Source organism: Apteryx rowi, unplaced genomic scaffold, assembly GCF_003343035.1.
Source record: "Apteryx rowi isolate R43461 unplaced genomic scaffold, aptRow1 scaffold_194, whole genome shotgun sequence".
Lineage (NCBI taxonomy): Eukaryota > Metazoa > Chordata > Aves > Apterygiformes > Apterygidae > Apteryx > Apteryx rowi.
Window position 1 is genome coordinate 661,831 of NW_020448241.1, and position 14,974 is coordinate 676,804.

Sequence of the window (14,974 nt, forward strand, 5' to 3'; positions counted from 1 at the left end):
CGGCTGAGCAGACACAAAGTGCCACTTGTTGAGATTGTCATCTAGCTCCCTCATCTGTCACCTGATGGCCAGCCAAGCAAGTGCTCAGCACAACCGTGGACCATTCATCCTTGCAAAAGCAACGGAGAAGAGAAAAGTAAGCGTCCTACAGCTGTTATGGCATTCAGCTGTTTTTTCTATGAAAGAATGCATTGAATGCACTACAAATCTACTAACAAACCCCCTATGCCAGGCAAGACACTGATTTTTTTTTGGTTGGGCTTTTCTTTAACAGCTGGAGGTCTGGTGGCCATTCATACAATGGCTGTTGAGTAGGGCAGCTGTTTTGGTGTCTAGTTGCATTTTAACTTTAATAACTTAAGTGGAAAGCATTGCATTATCTACGATGAGTTACTTCCTGTCCTACTGCAAAGCACACTGCAATGCTGTGCTCTCCCAGTACCAGACCTTGAGATCAGAAGGCTTTTTGTGTGATATTTTACTGAAAGTGAAGGAAAACGAATTTCCTGCACACAAGTCTTTGCTGGCATGCTCCAGTGACTACTTTCGAGCCATGTTCAAAAGTTACACCCAAGAATCTAAAGCTAGTGTAATTCATCTGCAAGTTGTCTCTCCCACCGGTCTCCAGCATGTCCTGGATTTCATTTACACTTCCTTGTTGCCCCTTTCTTTTGAAAGCCTGGAGGATACCTTGGAAGCTGCAAGTTACTTGCAAGTGACTGATGCTATTGGCTTGTGCAATCAGTACTTGGTTAACAATCTTACCTTGGAAAATTGCTGTTTTTCTGCCAATGTCGCCAGAAAGTTCTATCTTCCAGATGCCTTAGCAGCAACAGAAAAATACATTATCAATAATCTTTGGAAGTTGCTGGTCTTGGATTTTACAGGACTGCTTCAGCTGAACTTCAGGTCTTTGCTAGCAGTGGTTGAATCAACAGACCTCCCTATGGTGAAAGAAACCTGCTTGCTGAATCTTGTGCTGATGTGGCTGAAGCAGGACACATCCAGGCTGGCTCACAGAAGCAGCCTTTTAGAGCACATAAGATACGGTCTCATCCCGGTGGAAGATCTGAGGAAAACCTACACACAGTCAGAGGTGCCCCTCACCGCAGGTATTAAGTGCTTGATCATTAAAGCAATAAATTACCATACATCTGTTTTCAGACAGCCTGTCCTGCAGGATAAGTCCACCACTCTGAGGAACCAGAAGACTCGGATCATTCTGCTGGGGGGAGGGACAGCAAGTGAGGGGCTTGTCACTGATGTGGTGGCCTTCGATGTTTACAATCACAGATGGCGAGCTCTAACGCAGGTGCAGGACAGGGTGCAGAACCACAGCATGTGCGTGGTGGGGAACTTCCTCTATGTCCTGGGCGGGGAAATAGAAGGTGGTGCTCCGGGAGATGCAGAAACTGACAAGGTCTTATCAGTTACAAACAAGGTCCATCGTTATGATCCAAGATTTAACAGGTGGACACAAATCACTAGCATGCTGGAAAAGAGATGCCAGTTTTCTTGTTGTGTCCTAGGCAACAATATCTGTGCCATTGGTGGGAGAGGTGAGAACGGGGTGCTGCATTCGTCTGTGGAAGTCTACGACATCAGCAGCGACAGATGGATGAAGGCCAGGGAATTGCCATGTAAGATACATGGCCATGCCAGTGCCATTTGCAAGAATACTGTATACATCTCAGGCGGCAAATGCACAGATCAAGCCAGCACAAGTAAGGAGGTATATTCGCTGAGCTCGCTCGAAGGGCAGTGGATGAAACAAGCCCCCATGAGCATTGCTCGGTTTGGGCACCAGATGGCAACAATCAGAGAAGCCATATTCACATTTTTAGGATTATATGAACCATTCTCTGAAATAGAAAGATATGACCCTGATCAAAACCAATGGACTCGTTTAAGGCCATTGACCTATGATCGATTTTGCTATGGCCTGGCAGTTGTAGAAGAAACTGCACTTCTTATTGGGGGAAAGAAATGGCAAGACTCACGGGAAGTCCCCACTCAAGATGTGGTTGGCTACGATATYGACAATGACGGCTGGGAAGAGATCTGCAAAGCTCCCTTGCCTTGGTGGGGACTGCAGTGTGCAGTGCTGCAGCTCTCCGAAGCAGCTGATGAACAGGACAGTGACACCCAACAAAAGAAGCAGGCAAGCTGCTAACACTTTGTGGAATAATCATCCCAGGACATGAGCCAGCAGGGCTGTCCTGGAGAAGAAAAAGGTAATTGCAGTGGCACTAAATGTGACAGACTCAAGGTTTTGCTTTGACAAGCAATACGCTCAGTGGAAATAGGCATGAAAAGCTGGCTCTAGCATGGGAAAAGGTGCTGTGACTTATACAGCTGAAAGCTGATCTCAAGGAGAATGGATGTAGCAAGTAGCATGTTTGGAGAAGATGAGCTAGAATCACAATGCTCAACTTTTTTTGGAAGAATAACACCTAGATTGCAATTAATAACTGTTGCAAGTCAGATTTTTCAAAGGTTAAAAAATATAATCCATCTTTTCTGTTTTCCTAATCAGAGGTAATTTTCCCAGCTGGTAAGTGCTATTGAATTTTATGCTATGGCTAAGCAAAATGAAAGTGAGCTGTATAAAGGCTAGAAAATTGATGCCTACGAGAACTAATAATAAGTAGTGCCAAGAAAAAGGTATTATTTCATATGCTACATACTAGGCAAGAATGCCTTAGCTAACCAACATGAAATTACTGGACAGAAAGCATGGGTTTTTTGAAATGTAGCCTCAGTTATGGCCATATGTGAAAACAGTGATTGTTCCATAGAAGAACTGAAGCAGAAAGCCACTTCTTTCTGAACAGCCTTTGTTGTAGTATGCTCTTCAGATGCTTATTTTGTATTATTTTAAACACACACAGTATTGACACAGTACATTTCTTGTGTATACAAACCTTGTGTTAGTTTAGATGGCCAGGACTGAACAGGTATACTTATTTTAAGGCTCTACGAACCATATTACAGGAGTTACAGTGGCTGCAACTAATGCCCTGATACTTACCTGGGTACTTTACACTTTATTATACCTGGTCAGAATTGTAAAATTGTTCACAGTTGCTGAACTAGCACATGAGAGAACCAGGCAGTCAAAAAAGGTTTACTTTCATCAAAGAGGAGGAAGGTAACCAGAGGTTTTCAGAAGTCTGTATTCAGTGTCTGCCTACATCCAAAACAGCAATAGTCTTACTTCCTTTTGGCCATGTCCAAAGTCCGAAGGCACAGACTGGGAGTGTACTTTAAGGCACACTGACCTGTGAAATGCAGGTAGCACAGCCAGATGCTAGAGAATCACTCTTGTGTGGAGTATATTGAATCTCCAATAATAAACATCGATTTAAAAGCTAAATTTATTGTACTTCATTTTACAATGTTCCCTTTCTAAGCTGAGGCTTAACACAATAAAAATATAYATAGAAGAACATTTAATAGTCTTAAGGCAGCACAATGGATAGTACACCTGTTCTTTGTCACTAGACTAGCTTAAAAAACTGTAATGTTTAATTTTCACCTTTAAAGCAATCAAGCTGACTTTACTAATGTAAAGTGCAGACAGAATAGCTGTTGCATAGCAACAGATCTAAGTCTTCTGATCTGTCTTGGTTTTGACAAGGAATCAACTACACAGTGTGCATATACATCCATCAGATCTAAAGAGTTTTTATATGAATATATTTACTTTTGGTCCAGTAAACAATAGCAAGAGAATCTAAATGCTTGGAACAATAGCACAATCCATCTCAAGTCAAGCATTTTTTTAAGAGAAATTTACAAAAACCTCACGAATTTAATATACAAGTCAGTACCCATGCAGTAAATAAATGTCCAGTTTATACAAACAATATTCTTCTAAATGGTACAAATATTACACTGGATCAAGAATTCTATACAAATGTTAATACATGATTTGTCATTCATATCGACTTGGATATAGGATTACTTAAAATGGGCTACAGAAAGGCCACTCCTCTGTACAATTGTGCAAAATCTGCAAAACATTTGCAATCCAAATGCAACAATATAACCAGGAAGGAAGGAAGGAAGGAAGGAAGAAAGGAAGAAAGAGAGAAAGAAAGGAAGCAAGCAAGGAAGGAAGGAAGGAAGGAGAAGAAAAAAAATCATCTATCCATTCTTTCATTCATCCCCTCATGGAGATAACTGCCAGGAAATATCAGAGCTCATGAAGTTTAAATTACATTCACTGAGCTGTACAGGCAATAGTCTGAAGTTTGTTAAGAGTACAGCTCACTGTAAGAAGTATAAAGGAGGCTTTTCCCTTTCACATGAGCATTATTAAATCATATCATGAGTCCTAACTTATGCAGCAAAACATTGAAAAGCAGCACAAATATTTTGTCAAGCTCTGCTCACTTTTCAAAAACGAGCTCATAAAGAGTAAACACATGATTTAAGCTTTACCTCCCACTTTCCTAGCATGTGCCTAACTCTAAGGAGATATTACTACTCATATTCACCGGGTTGTATCCAGCTAATCTCAAATCTCATGGAAGTTTCAAACATTTTAATTGGCTTGTGAAGTCAGCAGAATCCAGAGTCTTCCCTTTCCTTTCAAAAGCAAACCAGGCTTTTTTAGTTCTCAGCTATTTTTCAGGTTCTGTGCTCAACTCTGTTCCCATCACACATTTTCCCTGYGTACAATATGGTCAAATTTCACAGCTCACAAAATAAATAAAAGGCTGTTTGAAAAATCCTTTTCTATTGTGGGAATTTTCAAAGCCTCTCAGATTCAGAACATTTCACTGGGAACCTTTTCCACTGCTGCTTTTCTGGGCAGGCGAAATACCTTTATCAAGGATGTTCAAAGTCGAAATTTTCTCTTTTCCAGAATCTGCATATTATACCAATACCTTCAGTAGAAAAACAGCATGAATGACAGGACCATGACTAATTAAAAAAAAAAAAATCAACCAAATATAATTAAGAGACAAATAACACATAATTTGGTCTTAATTAGAATACAAACCAGCATCCCTTTGCACTGATGGTAAACCTTAGCAACAGGCTTTAAAAAAGCACAAGGAAATAAGACCTAACCTTTTAACACTTAAATTCACATTAGTCATTTGTTTGCTGATTTTTATCCTTTTATCTGTTTGACAAAACTGAAACACAGCTACTGCATTACACTTTTTCCCTGTCATTTAAGAAAACTCCTAGAGTTTCTTATTAAGTATAAAAAAAGGTTTTTTCACACCACCAAAATAGTACCTGCACTCCAAAAATGCAATGCAATACTGGAGTTATATAATATAAAATATCTTTGTAAAAGTGACCTTCAGTAACAAAACATTCATCTTTTAGAACTTTCCGTGTGAAGGCCACAGTCTTCCAAAAATGCTTTTAAATACTTTTCTTTAATAGTTAAAGACCATGTTCATTTATTTCACAGAAGGTAAACACAAGCGGAGCACTGGTAGCATATAAAATATACAAATCCTCATTAAAGATATGGTATTGTTAACCAATGAATGTTTACTTCACACAGCTGAGTAACATTAAAATATAATTTACTAGAGTTCCCACATAGTGATATAAAAACTACTTTATGCACTTAAGTAAAGGGCTGGAGTGTAGTAAATGGCAAAAAGAGAGCCCTTTATACATGCGTTTCAATGTAAGAGTGAGTGTGTGCTAAAGAGGCTATAAGCGCATCAACCTCGGAAGAGCCATTAACAGAGTCCCCCGGGCTACTGCTTTGACAGATGTCCAGGAAGAGGTCGAGGTACATTTGCTTCCACTCTTGAAAGTCTCTGGACGTCAAATCAGGATTATCCAGAACTTTATCTATAATGGCTACCTCTCCTTCTCTGGCCTGTGGGAGAAAGCAAACAAGCAAACAGTCACTGGGCCCGATGAGTCACTGACAAAATCGCGTGGGCGGAACGGGAGGAAAGGAGCAGCAAATGTGAGCCACGCAGGCGTTCAAAGCAGGCAAGCATCTCACCGCTGTGCCGAGCGCTTACAGGCAGGAGTCCTACCTACCTACCGGGCGTCACGCGCCCCCTGGGCACCAGGGCTTTCCTTGCCTCGTTCAGCATCCTCAAAAACACTCTTCTCCCCTCTCCTCGCCCCTTGCTTAGCTCAGGCAAAAAGCAACCCCTGTGCTGTTTACTACTAGCTCTTTTCCTGTCTCAAGATCCATTTCACACTCTGCAGTGCCATCTGTTTACTCTTCTTGATCATCATAAGAAATGCTGTGCTTGTGCGTGGGATGCAGGCAGATGGCCTCTCACCCGCCAGCAGAGCTAAGCCTTTTTTACCAGGCTTGTCACGGGGACATCTAAGAGCTACACTGTAAAGGACTGTGCAAAGACCTTTTAACTTGCTAACTCATCTTTAAAGATCCCATATACACAACGGGCTGGCTTGCTGCCACCTCTTCCTGCCTCTGTGGTGGCAAACAAAAGCTGAAACAGGTAAAATCTAAAAAAGCTGCCGATACCTCCTTACCCATCACAGAGACAGGCGATGGGGGTGTCTCATAATCAGTGACTAGTGATTAGTTTCTCGAGAATAAGCCTCAGATGCACACGTAGCCACGCACGGCTGTTGTACGCAGTACGCAGAAATTAGATGCAACAGACTTAAGCTTTGGAAACACATTTAACACTCAGATTTCCAGCATGAATTACTGTGAAGCCATTGCAAAACAGGCACATGCCATTGTTGACTGATGCTGTATGCAAGAAAGAGCAGCTATCTAACTTTCTTTGGTACTCACTGACATCATATGTTCAATTTTTTGTCAGGTACTTTAAGAATGATTTATACTGATCAAAGTCCAGACAAGAAGGATGAGAGGGTTAGAAAACATATCTTGTGGAGAGAGAGGGAATGAATTGTGTTTGCTTGGTCTAAAAGAAAGAAGACCCAGAGAAGCACTAAAACAGCCCTCCTCTGTGTTAAAGGGGTGAGTTGGTGATATTCCCTGGAGGAAATCAATGTCATTTGTAGGAAGCCATTGCCTTAATTTAGGTCAGGTATCAATAACTGCTAACAAGAAAGACAACTAAGCATAGCAACAGGCTACTGATAGTCATTGCGTCATTCCTGGAAATTTCAGGGCAGGATCTTGTTTATTGCAGACCAACATCTTTCACATGGTTTTGGTGCAAGTGATCCTGGCACAGTGCAAAAGCACAGATACTGCGTGAAATTCCTGCTGCCCCTATATGTCTGACATTACTGTGATTTTGTTTCGGTTTCTCATGCTGCCACTTCTTGTAGGAGACTTGTTGAAAACCTGCTCAGCTACTCTGTGTCTTGATTTTTTTCTACCAGCCTCCAAACCTGTAAAGAGTCACATACCTGGATACTATAAGCATCTATTGCCTTCAATGAGATAATACCATGCAGAAAGTTAAGCACGTGTAACATTTTTTTTCAGGACRGGAGCCCCACAGCATGAAAATAATATTGCTTAAATGCTACTCTAGGTGATGGAAAACTAAATTAATTAATGTTGATAAAGCCCTCTTTGATGAAAACTGTTACAAAATCCGCTGTACAATTATCTGGTGACTTAAAATGTGGTAATTTAATATAGTTAACAGGGTCCCTGGGGAAACCCAGCACATTGTTTGCTGAAATCTCTAACAGTACAGATTTGATACTGCTGGAACAAACAAAGAAGCAGACCAGGAGGTTAAATGAGCTGTGGTACATTTAGAATGATGATAAAAATCTTCAAATCTATCATTACCACTATCTATTTATTTAATCAATCTCACTGATTAAATACAATGATCCTATCAGTTTATACAGGATGCAAGGACAATGTTCATTCCTAGACAAGCTCAGCAATCAGAAAACAATCAAATGTTTTCAAAAGTACCGCTCCCTTCCAAAAGGCTGACTTTGCTTAAGCTTCAACTGTGGCAATTAAAGACTAAATGTATTTTGGTAAATGAAAATGTTCAGGGACAAAAAAGGGATTAAGGTCTCCTCCGATAATTTGGTGTCAAATTATGTTAAATTAGCTAGAGGAGGAGTAGCTTTCTGAGATTTTGTCTCCTCACAAATAAAAACTGATCCCCTCACTTCCACTGCTCTCCCAAGGTACTTTTCCCGTGCTTTGAGAGCAGCATTTACCCACGTCTTTGTTGTTTGTTTCACATACTAGGTTCAGCCTGGGCTCCAGCTGCGTACAATTAATCTCTGAATACAATACAGTAAGATCCAAGCCTGGGGCAGGATTTCTTCTCCTTCTTTTATCTCACCTTTAAAGTGCTTTTCAGAATTCGCAGCTGGTGCAGTTTTTCATTGACTACTGGATCGCTACATCTCTTTATAAAAGATTTCTTATACTCCAGCTTAGTGGAAATCCGTTGTTCTCCTAAAGGAGACAGGCTGGCCTGCTCCAAGGCTCTGTACAAGTCTTGCAAGGAGTCTGCTGTTTTTTCGTGTATAGTTTCAGCTGTAATGAGAAAAAGAAAAGGGGAAAAAAAGAAGAGGAAAAAGATAGAGAAAGGAACAGTGTATCATTAAAACGGTTATACAAAAATCTATCAAAAATCTTTGCAAAAGGTTTAACAGGTTTAACTAAACCAGAAGGTGAACATTTCACACTTCCAGAAAAAAAGTGCTGCAAGTCTAGCTACTCCTTCTCTAACTATTGCCTTGAAGAGAAAGGGAAAAAAACTTCCAAGAATTATAAAGCTTTGACCAGTACAGAAAGAAGAAAAAAGAAGTAGTGCAAGGTGAAGTAACCTTATGGTCACATACTGTCAGAAATCACATCTTTAATTGTAAATAAATATATTGGTAACTTGGTTATTACAAGAAAAGGGAGGATTAGAAGCATCTTGTTGAAGAAGGTGATGAGGAATCTAATTTCTGTCAGGGAGTTCTGATATGTTCTGACATTTGAGGATATGTTTCTAACTGATGGTCTTGGAATGACATATAATTTCCTTCCTACTAGTTTAGAGCCCACTTCTTTTTGTCTCTATTTTCTGATATTCATGAGTGTTGTTCAATAGTCAATAATGCTATCAATCACTTGTGGTAATTTTTTACTGTACTAATATGCAGACACTGGACATATGAATGTATCCATGAGTGACTAGCCAGCAGCGCAGCAACCAAACCACAGCTGTCTGCATTATGGATTTTTTGGTGTTCATCCTGACTAGCACCGGGAGCATTTTAAAGGAACAAAAAATGAAAGATTTTGCTCCTTTAAAAATGAATTCAACCAAAGGTTGGTTAGAAAGCATCAAAACATCAGCTTCTCACACATTGTTTTCCCCATAAGAAACTTTTGATGATTCAGTAGCAACTTGCAAAGTTTTGGTGAAGCTGTGATTAGATGTGTGGTGACCAGCAAAAGCCAGGGTAGCCCTGGGGGAGCGAGCCAGGCAGGCAGCGTGTCCATTCCCGACATCACTGACACCTGCACACACACCAGTGGCTACTGCCTGGTGAGCTCAGATCTCTCCAGAGCCCAAGGGATGAGATCCTCCCACCCAGTTTTGGTTTTCCTAATTGCATATGTTTTCCCGGGCCAACATGCCCATGTCCTCACAATGCTTTCATTAAATCCCCTGTAGGAAGGCTACAGCTCTTTAGTTTCAAGCATAACTTTTATCCTGTGGGTGATCCCATGCCAAGAAATGGCCGTACTCACTGGCTGAAAGTTCAGCACGTGCTGAAGTACCCACACATAGCGAAGCCTCAGCCTCCCTCCATGCTTGGTGGGTTTTCTATCCATACCATCGACAGGGTAGTATGGTGGGGCAAGCTAGTGCTTAGAAGTGCCATTTCTACGCTGAGAAGACATGCTCACCATGAACTACCTGAGGCATCCTCTCGCTCAAGCCAGCACCATACGGTACAATAACTACTCACCTCAGCTCCAAACAAGAAAGCCAGAGACCAAAACCTCCACCTCCCCTCACAAAAAGTATTTACATTTGTATAGATCTTTACACAATCAAAGAATTTTGCAGTCAGCAATTAATCTTGTTCTATCTCCGGCCAGTTTATTCCTTTGTACATTTTGTGGGGGCTACTGTGTTGTTCAATAGCCAATAATGCTGTCACTTATGGTATTTTTAAAGCACTCATTTTTTATCACTTGTGGTTTTTAAAGCACTCAATTTTTTTAAAGTGATACAGACATGAAGAAGAACTAGAGATTTTTTTATTGATGGAGGTGTTGTGGGTCTGTACAGAGCTGTTGGGTTCCTTCAGTTGGTAAATATCCACTCACTAAATCCTCCCATCATGTATTATATGGCTTGGAGACCTGTATTCATCACTGTACGTGCAGGCAAAACTTAAAGAAAAATAAAAATGAGATGCAGTTCATTCTTGTGTTTCTTATTAAAAACATCTAATGTGTTAAAGGGGGAAATTATGCAATAGCTGAATATCTAAAGATTGGTTAAAAACCCCTGCAGTCTTGATTTTTATGCTTTCTTAAAAATTCCATGCAGCAATGAGATAGGATGTTTGGGATATCTGTATCTGTTCTTATCACTGAACATCTAAGTCAATGAGTCTGAGAGCTGGGGAATGGGAGTGATTTGTGAAAAGGCAAAGGCAAAAAAACCTTCGAGATCTGACGGGGGATTATTTTACATCCGTTTCTCTCCTCCTCTTATCCCATGTTATGCAAGGGAAAAAAAGATCTTTCCTCTGCTCTCTTTCCCCCAGCAGCATAACCACATTGTATCCTCAGGGGATTAATAAGTACATGGAAACTCTACTGAAGAAGTGAGCCAGTGCCTTGACTCCATGCCATTTTAATTTATTTTGCCAGGGTGATCTAGAGCCTGGATCAGCCACCGCTTTCAGGCTTGCCATTGAAAACCCCCGGGCTCCTGAAACATGAAAGGTCCCGACCACAGTGAAGGACAAAGGCAGCCCTCAAAACAGTTTGGGTTTAACCCCTAGCATCAGTCCTGAATAGGAAATGCCTTTAAAGAAGCTGGAACTCAGGTTGGCCTGTGCAGATAAGTGACTGCCTGCCACCAGCCTGGCCATCGGCATCAGCTGGAGCGCCGCTGAGCTCCCCAGGGCTCACTTCCTCAGGTACGCAGCCTGCTGCTATGTTGTGGGGGGGACTGCAGACAGATAATTTCTACTCTAGCTCCAAACAGGAATAGCTGAGACTGCATGGAAAGAGGTGTAGCTAGCTGGGACATTATTAGGCAGGACTGGGGAGAAGTCTAGGTGCCCTCCTGCAGCACCAGGCTGACAGGTCTTTGAAGCCCATCAGTACATCACCTCTGCCTGTCTGGGGCTCGCCTCCCCCAGGCTCTAACATCACTCAGCTACTGTACGAATGAGCAGCATTTAGAAGAGAGAATGGATTTGATATGAAGGCAAGAGCAGTGAGGAAAAACAGCAGGTCCCTTTCCCTAAATGTCTCRCTGTTGCTGACGTTAGAGAAACTCAGACAGGGCAAGATACAACCTCATTCCACCCACGGCTCGGGGGAAGGCAGGGGGAGTCATGCTAACACATCCTAAGCCCTTAACATTTTCCACTGGGTGTGATGTACTGCTCTCAATGACTGGAGTAAGTTCTCAGTAGGTGGGAATGAGATTATACACAAAATTTGCCTCCTTCACCCTTTGGCTGAAGGGTGTGACTGATTTCCTGTAGGTGCTGGTGAAACCCTGGGTGCCATAAAGGATCTGAGATACTTGATTAGATATACAGCTGAGCTTAAAAATATTTTCTTTTTTTTTTAAATTGGTGGATTTGTATGCAAGTGATATGCTATGCCAGCAGGACTGTCTTCTTGAGAAAGAATAAGGCCTCAGGTAATGCCTCATTTAAGTAGAGAAAAGGCCTAATGGGATTTGTAGACTGACCTTGCAGCAGTCTATACAGCAAGTTGTTATTCACCCTCACTTGGCTGCTGAGTCATGGGTTGCATTTCTCCAGTTGCCTTGTTTCTCTGAATACATTGGTAGATAGCTGTTTCCACATACTACTGAAAAGGAAGGTCTTTTCTCTGAGGAAATAATTTTGTCCCCAGCCTCATCCATGCTAGAACAACTCTGTCACTTTGGGGCAGAAATAAAGCTTCATAAACTCTGCAGCACGCAGGATCTAAATTCTGCACCATATCTTCCAAATCCCAGAATACCCAGGCACCAAATTCTGTAACAACAAAGTTTCTGCTGTATCTTCAAGTGAACACAAAACCATTTGTTTTTAACTGAATTAAATTCAGCAGCTGAACAATGCTTCAGACTAGTTAATGCTGTGTTGTTATTTTTCATTATTCTGCTTTCCATTTGGAATAGTTTTGGAACTTTTTGTACTCTACTCCCACTTCTTAAAATGCCACAAATATCTGCATCCATTTTTACACTTTCTCAGGAGAGGAAGCTGGAGATTATGGCTGAGTGGGTGAAATTATGGTCAGAAAATGGTTGGGGTTGTTGGCATTCAGGAAAATTTGGTGGGATTTTTTTACATTATACTCCTGCTTGTTGTTAAAATGACAGCGACCCGGGGTCCATGATGTAATAAGTGTAACCACCTCCTGGCTCCATTGGGCCATACATCTTTCCATTATTTTCCTCCGATAAACCAATATCTCAAGAGCAATCAATAAGAACATAAGGTATTTGAGTGAAAAGTGAGCAGAAAAAAAGAATTAACATTGATATTTACATGGTCTGAGAGTAGATCATTAGTCTTCTGGTCATTAATATCAGGAAGATGATATGGAATTAGGGACATGTAGAAGGTCACCCTTGCAACCCAGGCAGCTAACACATCATTCCATGGATACAGAGAATCTCTAGGCATGCTTTTCTCACAGATTTGCTCTAAATATCTGAGAAAATCCCTAGAAATTTTCAGTGGAGGTTCCTGCACTTCTGTGACTCACTTTCCCTGTAAAAGCTCATGCCACTGAAAGCTTACTTGCTTCTTCCCCTTCAGTGAGGTACCAGAAGAACCAGCAATTGTACCTGGGGCCATGAGTGCAGATAACTGCCCATGCAAGGATAGTGCAACACAATTAATTATTGGTTTTATCACCTGCTATACCAAAAGGTCAGATTTTTCAAGGGTTGAGGCTCTCCTCTGATGCCCCTTTGTACTTTGCCTATTCCTCCTAATGCTACTCAGGCTCCTCCTGTTATCTTTAGACTTCTCTTCTCATCCTGCATGACGGACAAGGTTGAGCACTCTGACTGCATTCTCTGTTTTTTCACTATCCTGTTTGCTGTTTGCTATCTTTACAGCTTAGTGACGCACTTTGCTTCACTGTGCAACTCCTGTCGTGCACACCCACTGCTCTACTTGCAATTAGCCCTGCATTTGAACAAAATTACCACCTTCTGCAAATCCTGAGAAAGCTGAGCTGCTGCAAATTCTGTGACAGAGAGTGAACAACACACAACCAGTTGAACTGAAATCCCCCATGCTCCACTGAAATCCAAACTCCCATTTTCTTTCCTTTTGGTGAGCTCACTTTCTCTGGCAGAGAAACCAGCTCAGCTCAGCTTTCTCAGGATCTTAAGGAGGTTATTTTGTTAGAACACAGCACTAATTACATTATTAAACAGCTGCCATATGTTATTTTACCCCTACAAAACTCAAAAGATTTGCTTCCAATTTTACAGTTATACCTGCTTTACCTTTAGCACTGGGGAGCCATCTAACTGAAATCTCCCAGGGACTTTTTCTGGCTGTCAGTAAATGCTCTACCAAAACTGAGAGAGCATTTTTGGCCTCTGGGAAATGGTCTGAAGCCAGATAAAAACAAGCCTTGACACGTCTCATGCTGATGCACAAATCCCTGCTCTTCTCTTTTATCTTCTTGATCCTGATGCATCTACATTAGAAAAAGAGAAGTTTGTCTACCACATATTAGCTGACGCAAGCTAACTAATAAGTGACAAAATCCTAGAGCAGACAAAGTGTTTTGCAATTTTCCTATGCCACAGCATGTTGGGTGCGCCATGTCTATCTATAAGGTCTATTAAAAACCGCCTGGTCCTCCTGTGATTTCACTTTTAGGTAACGTGGTAAACAGACATCTGCTGTTCCCCAGTGAAGGGAAGGCTTCTTGCTGCAAGTCCTCAAGCCTTTGCTCAAGCTATCTGCTGGCTGAAGTGTGAGAACATGCAGGTAGGGGCAGGGGATGTAACGTGTCAATGGGAGCAGACAGCCAGACTGAGGTTGTAAACCCTGGGAGAATAGGTAGGGGAGAGACAGAATGGATCTCTCTGTATTTAAGGTGAGAAAGCAAAAGGATAGAAGGAGAATGGATGTGAATTTTGGCTGTGTTGGAAGGGAGGGAAGAGAAATCCTCCAAAGAAGAACTTCTTGGTTTCTCAGTGCAAGGCTTAAATGCATCTTTGCTCCTGTTCAGGTTAATCTTAAGATTCTAAACTGCACAAGGGGGAGACATATCCAAATACTTATGATGCAGAAGAAAAGAAGGAATTGCAGTCATTTTTTGCACTATTTGGGTGGACTACAGGCAGACAAAGCTAGATGTTTCCTTTTCCCCCAGTCTACAAACCAAAAGTAAAGTTTTATAAGATTGTATCTGCACAGCTGTGTGTGCTGTATAAAGTCACCCCTGCACATGTGTATGGGAAGCCATGGTAACATGGGAAATCAACTYATATTAGGAAAGCACTACAAGTCACATCACTGATCACTGAGAAAAGGAATAAGCAACACGGTGTTTAAGCACGGCATGGTGCTCTCACAGAGCTCTGTGATATGCTGATATGCTGGAGTTTTCCACCTGATGCTATGAGTCCGCCTCTCCTCCCACATGCATGGGCATAAATTGGTTTCTTGAAATACAGTGAACTGTGCAGGCAAGTGGAAAACTCATCTCCCATAGGACAGATTTTAGAAGGTTTTTCAGGTGTTCCCACTACAACGAAGTTCAATCAGTAGCAGTTAGGTATCATAATCACTTTTAAAAGATCTGACC

At 41.5% G+C, this 14,974-nt stretch overlaps 2 protein-coding genes across 5 annotated transcripts in view; one reads left to right on the top strand and one right to left on the bottom strand.

Annotated features, from left to right (window-relative positions):
- Positions 1 to 385: 385 nt before the first annotated feature.
- On the top strand, positions 386 to 2,217 carry KLHL34 (kelch like family member 34). The gene has a single exon (XM_026062863.1). It carries the CDS (start codon positions 386 to 388, stop codon positions 2,171 to 2,173), a length of 1,788 nt encoding a protein of 595 aa, XP_025918648.1. The 3' UTR covers positions 2,174 to 2,217.
- A 3,427-nt stretch (positions 2,218 to 5,644) lies between these two features.
- The window catches only part of CNKSR2 (connector enhancer of kinase suppressor of Ras 2), a 217,540-nt gene continuing 208,210 nt past the window's right edge, over positions 5,645 to 14,974 (bottom strand). For all 4 annotated transcript variants that reach the window (XM_026062859.1, XM_026062858.1, XM_026062857.1 and 1 more), the window contains 2 exons: positions 8,268 to 8,464; positions 5,645 to 5,860 (listed from right to left, as the gene is read on the bottom strand). In XM_026062859.1, coding sequence (XP_025918644.1) covers positions 5,645 to 5,860; positions 8,268 to 8,464 — 413 coding nt within the window. The remainder of the gene's footprint in view (positions 5,861 to 8,267; positions 8,465 to 14,974) is intronic.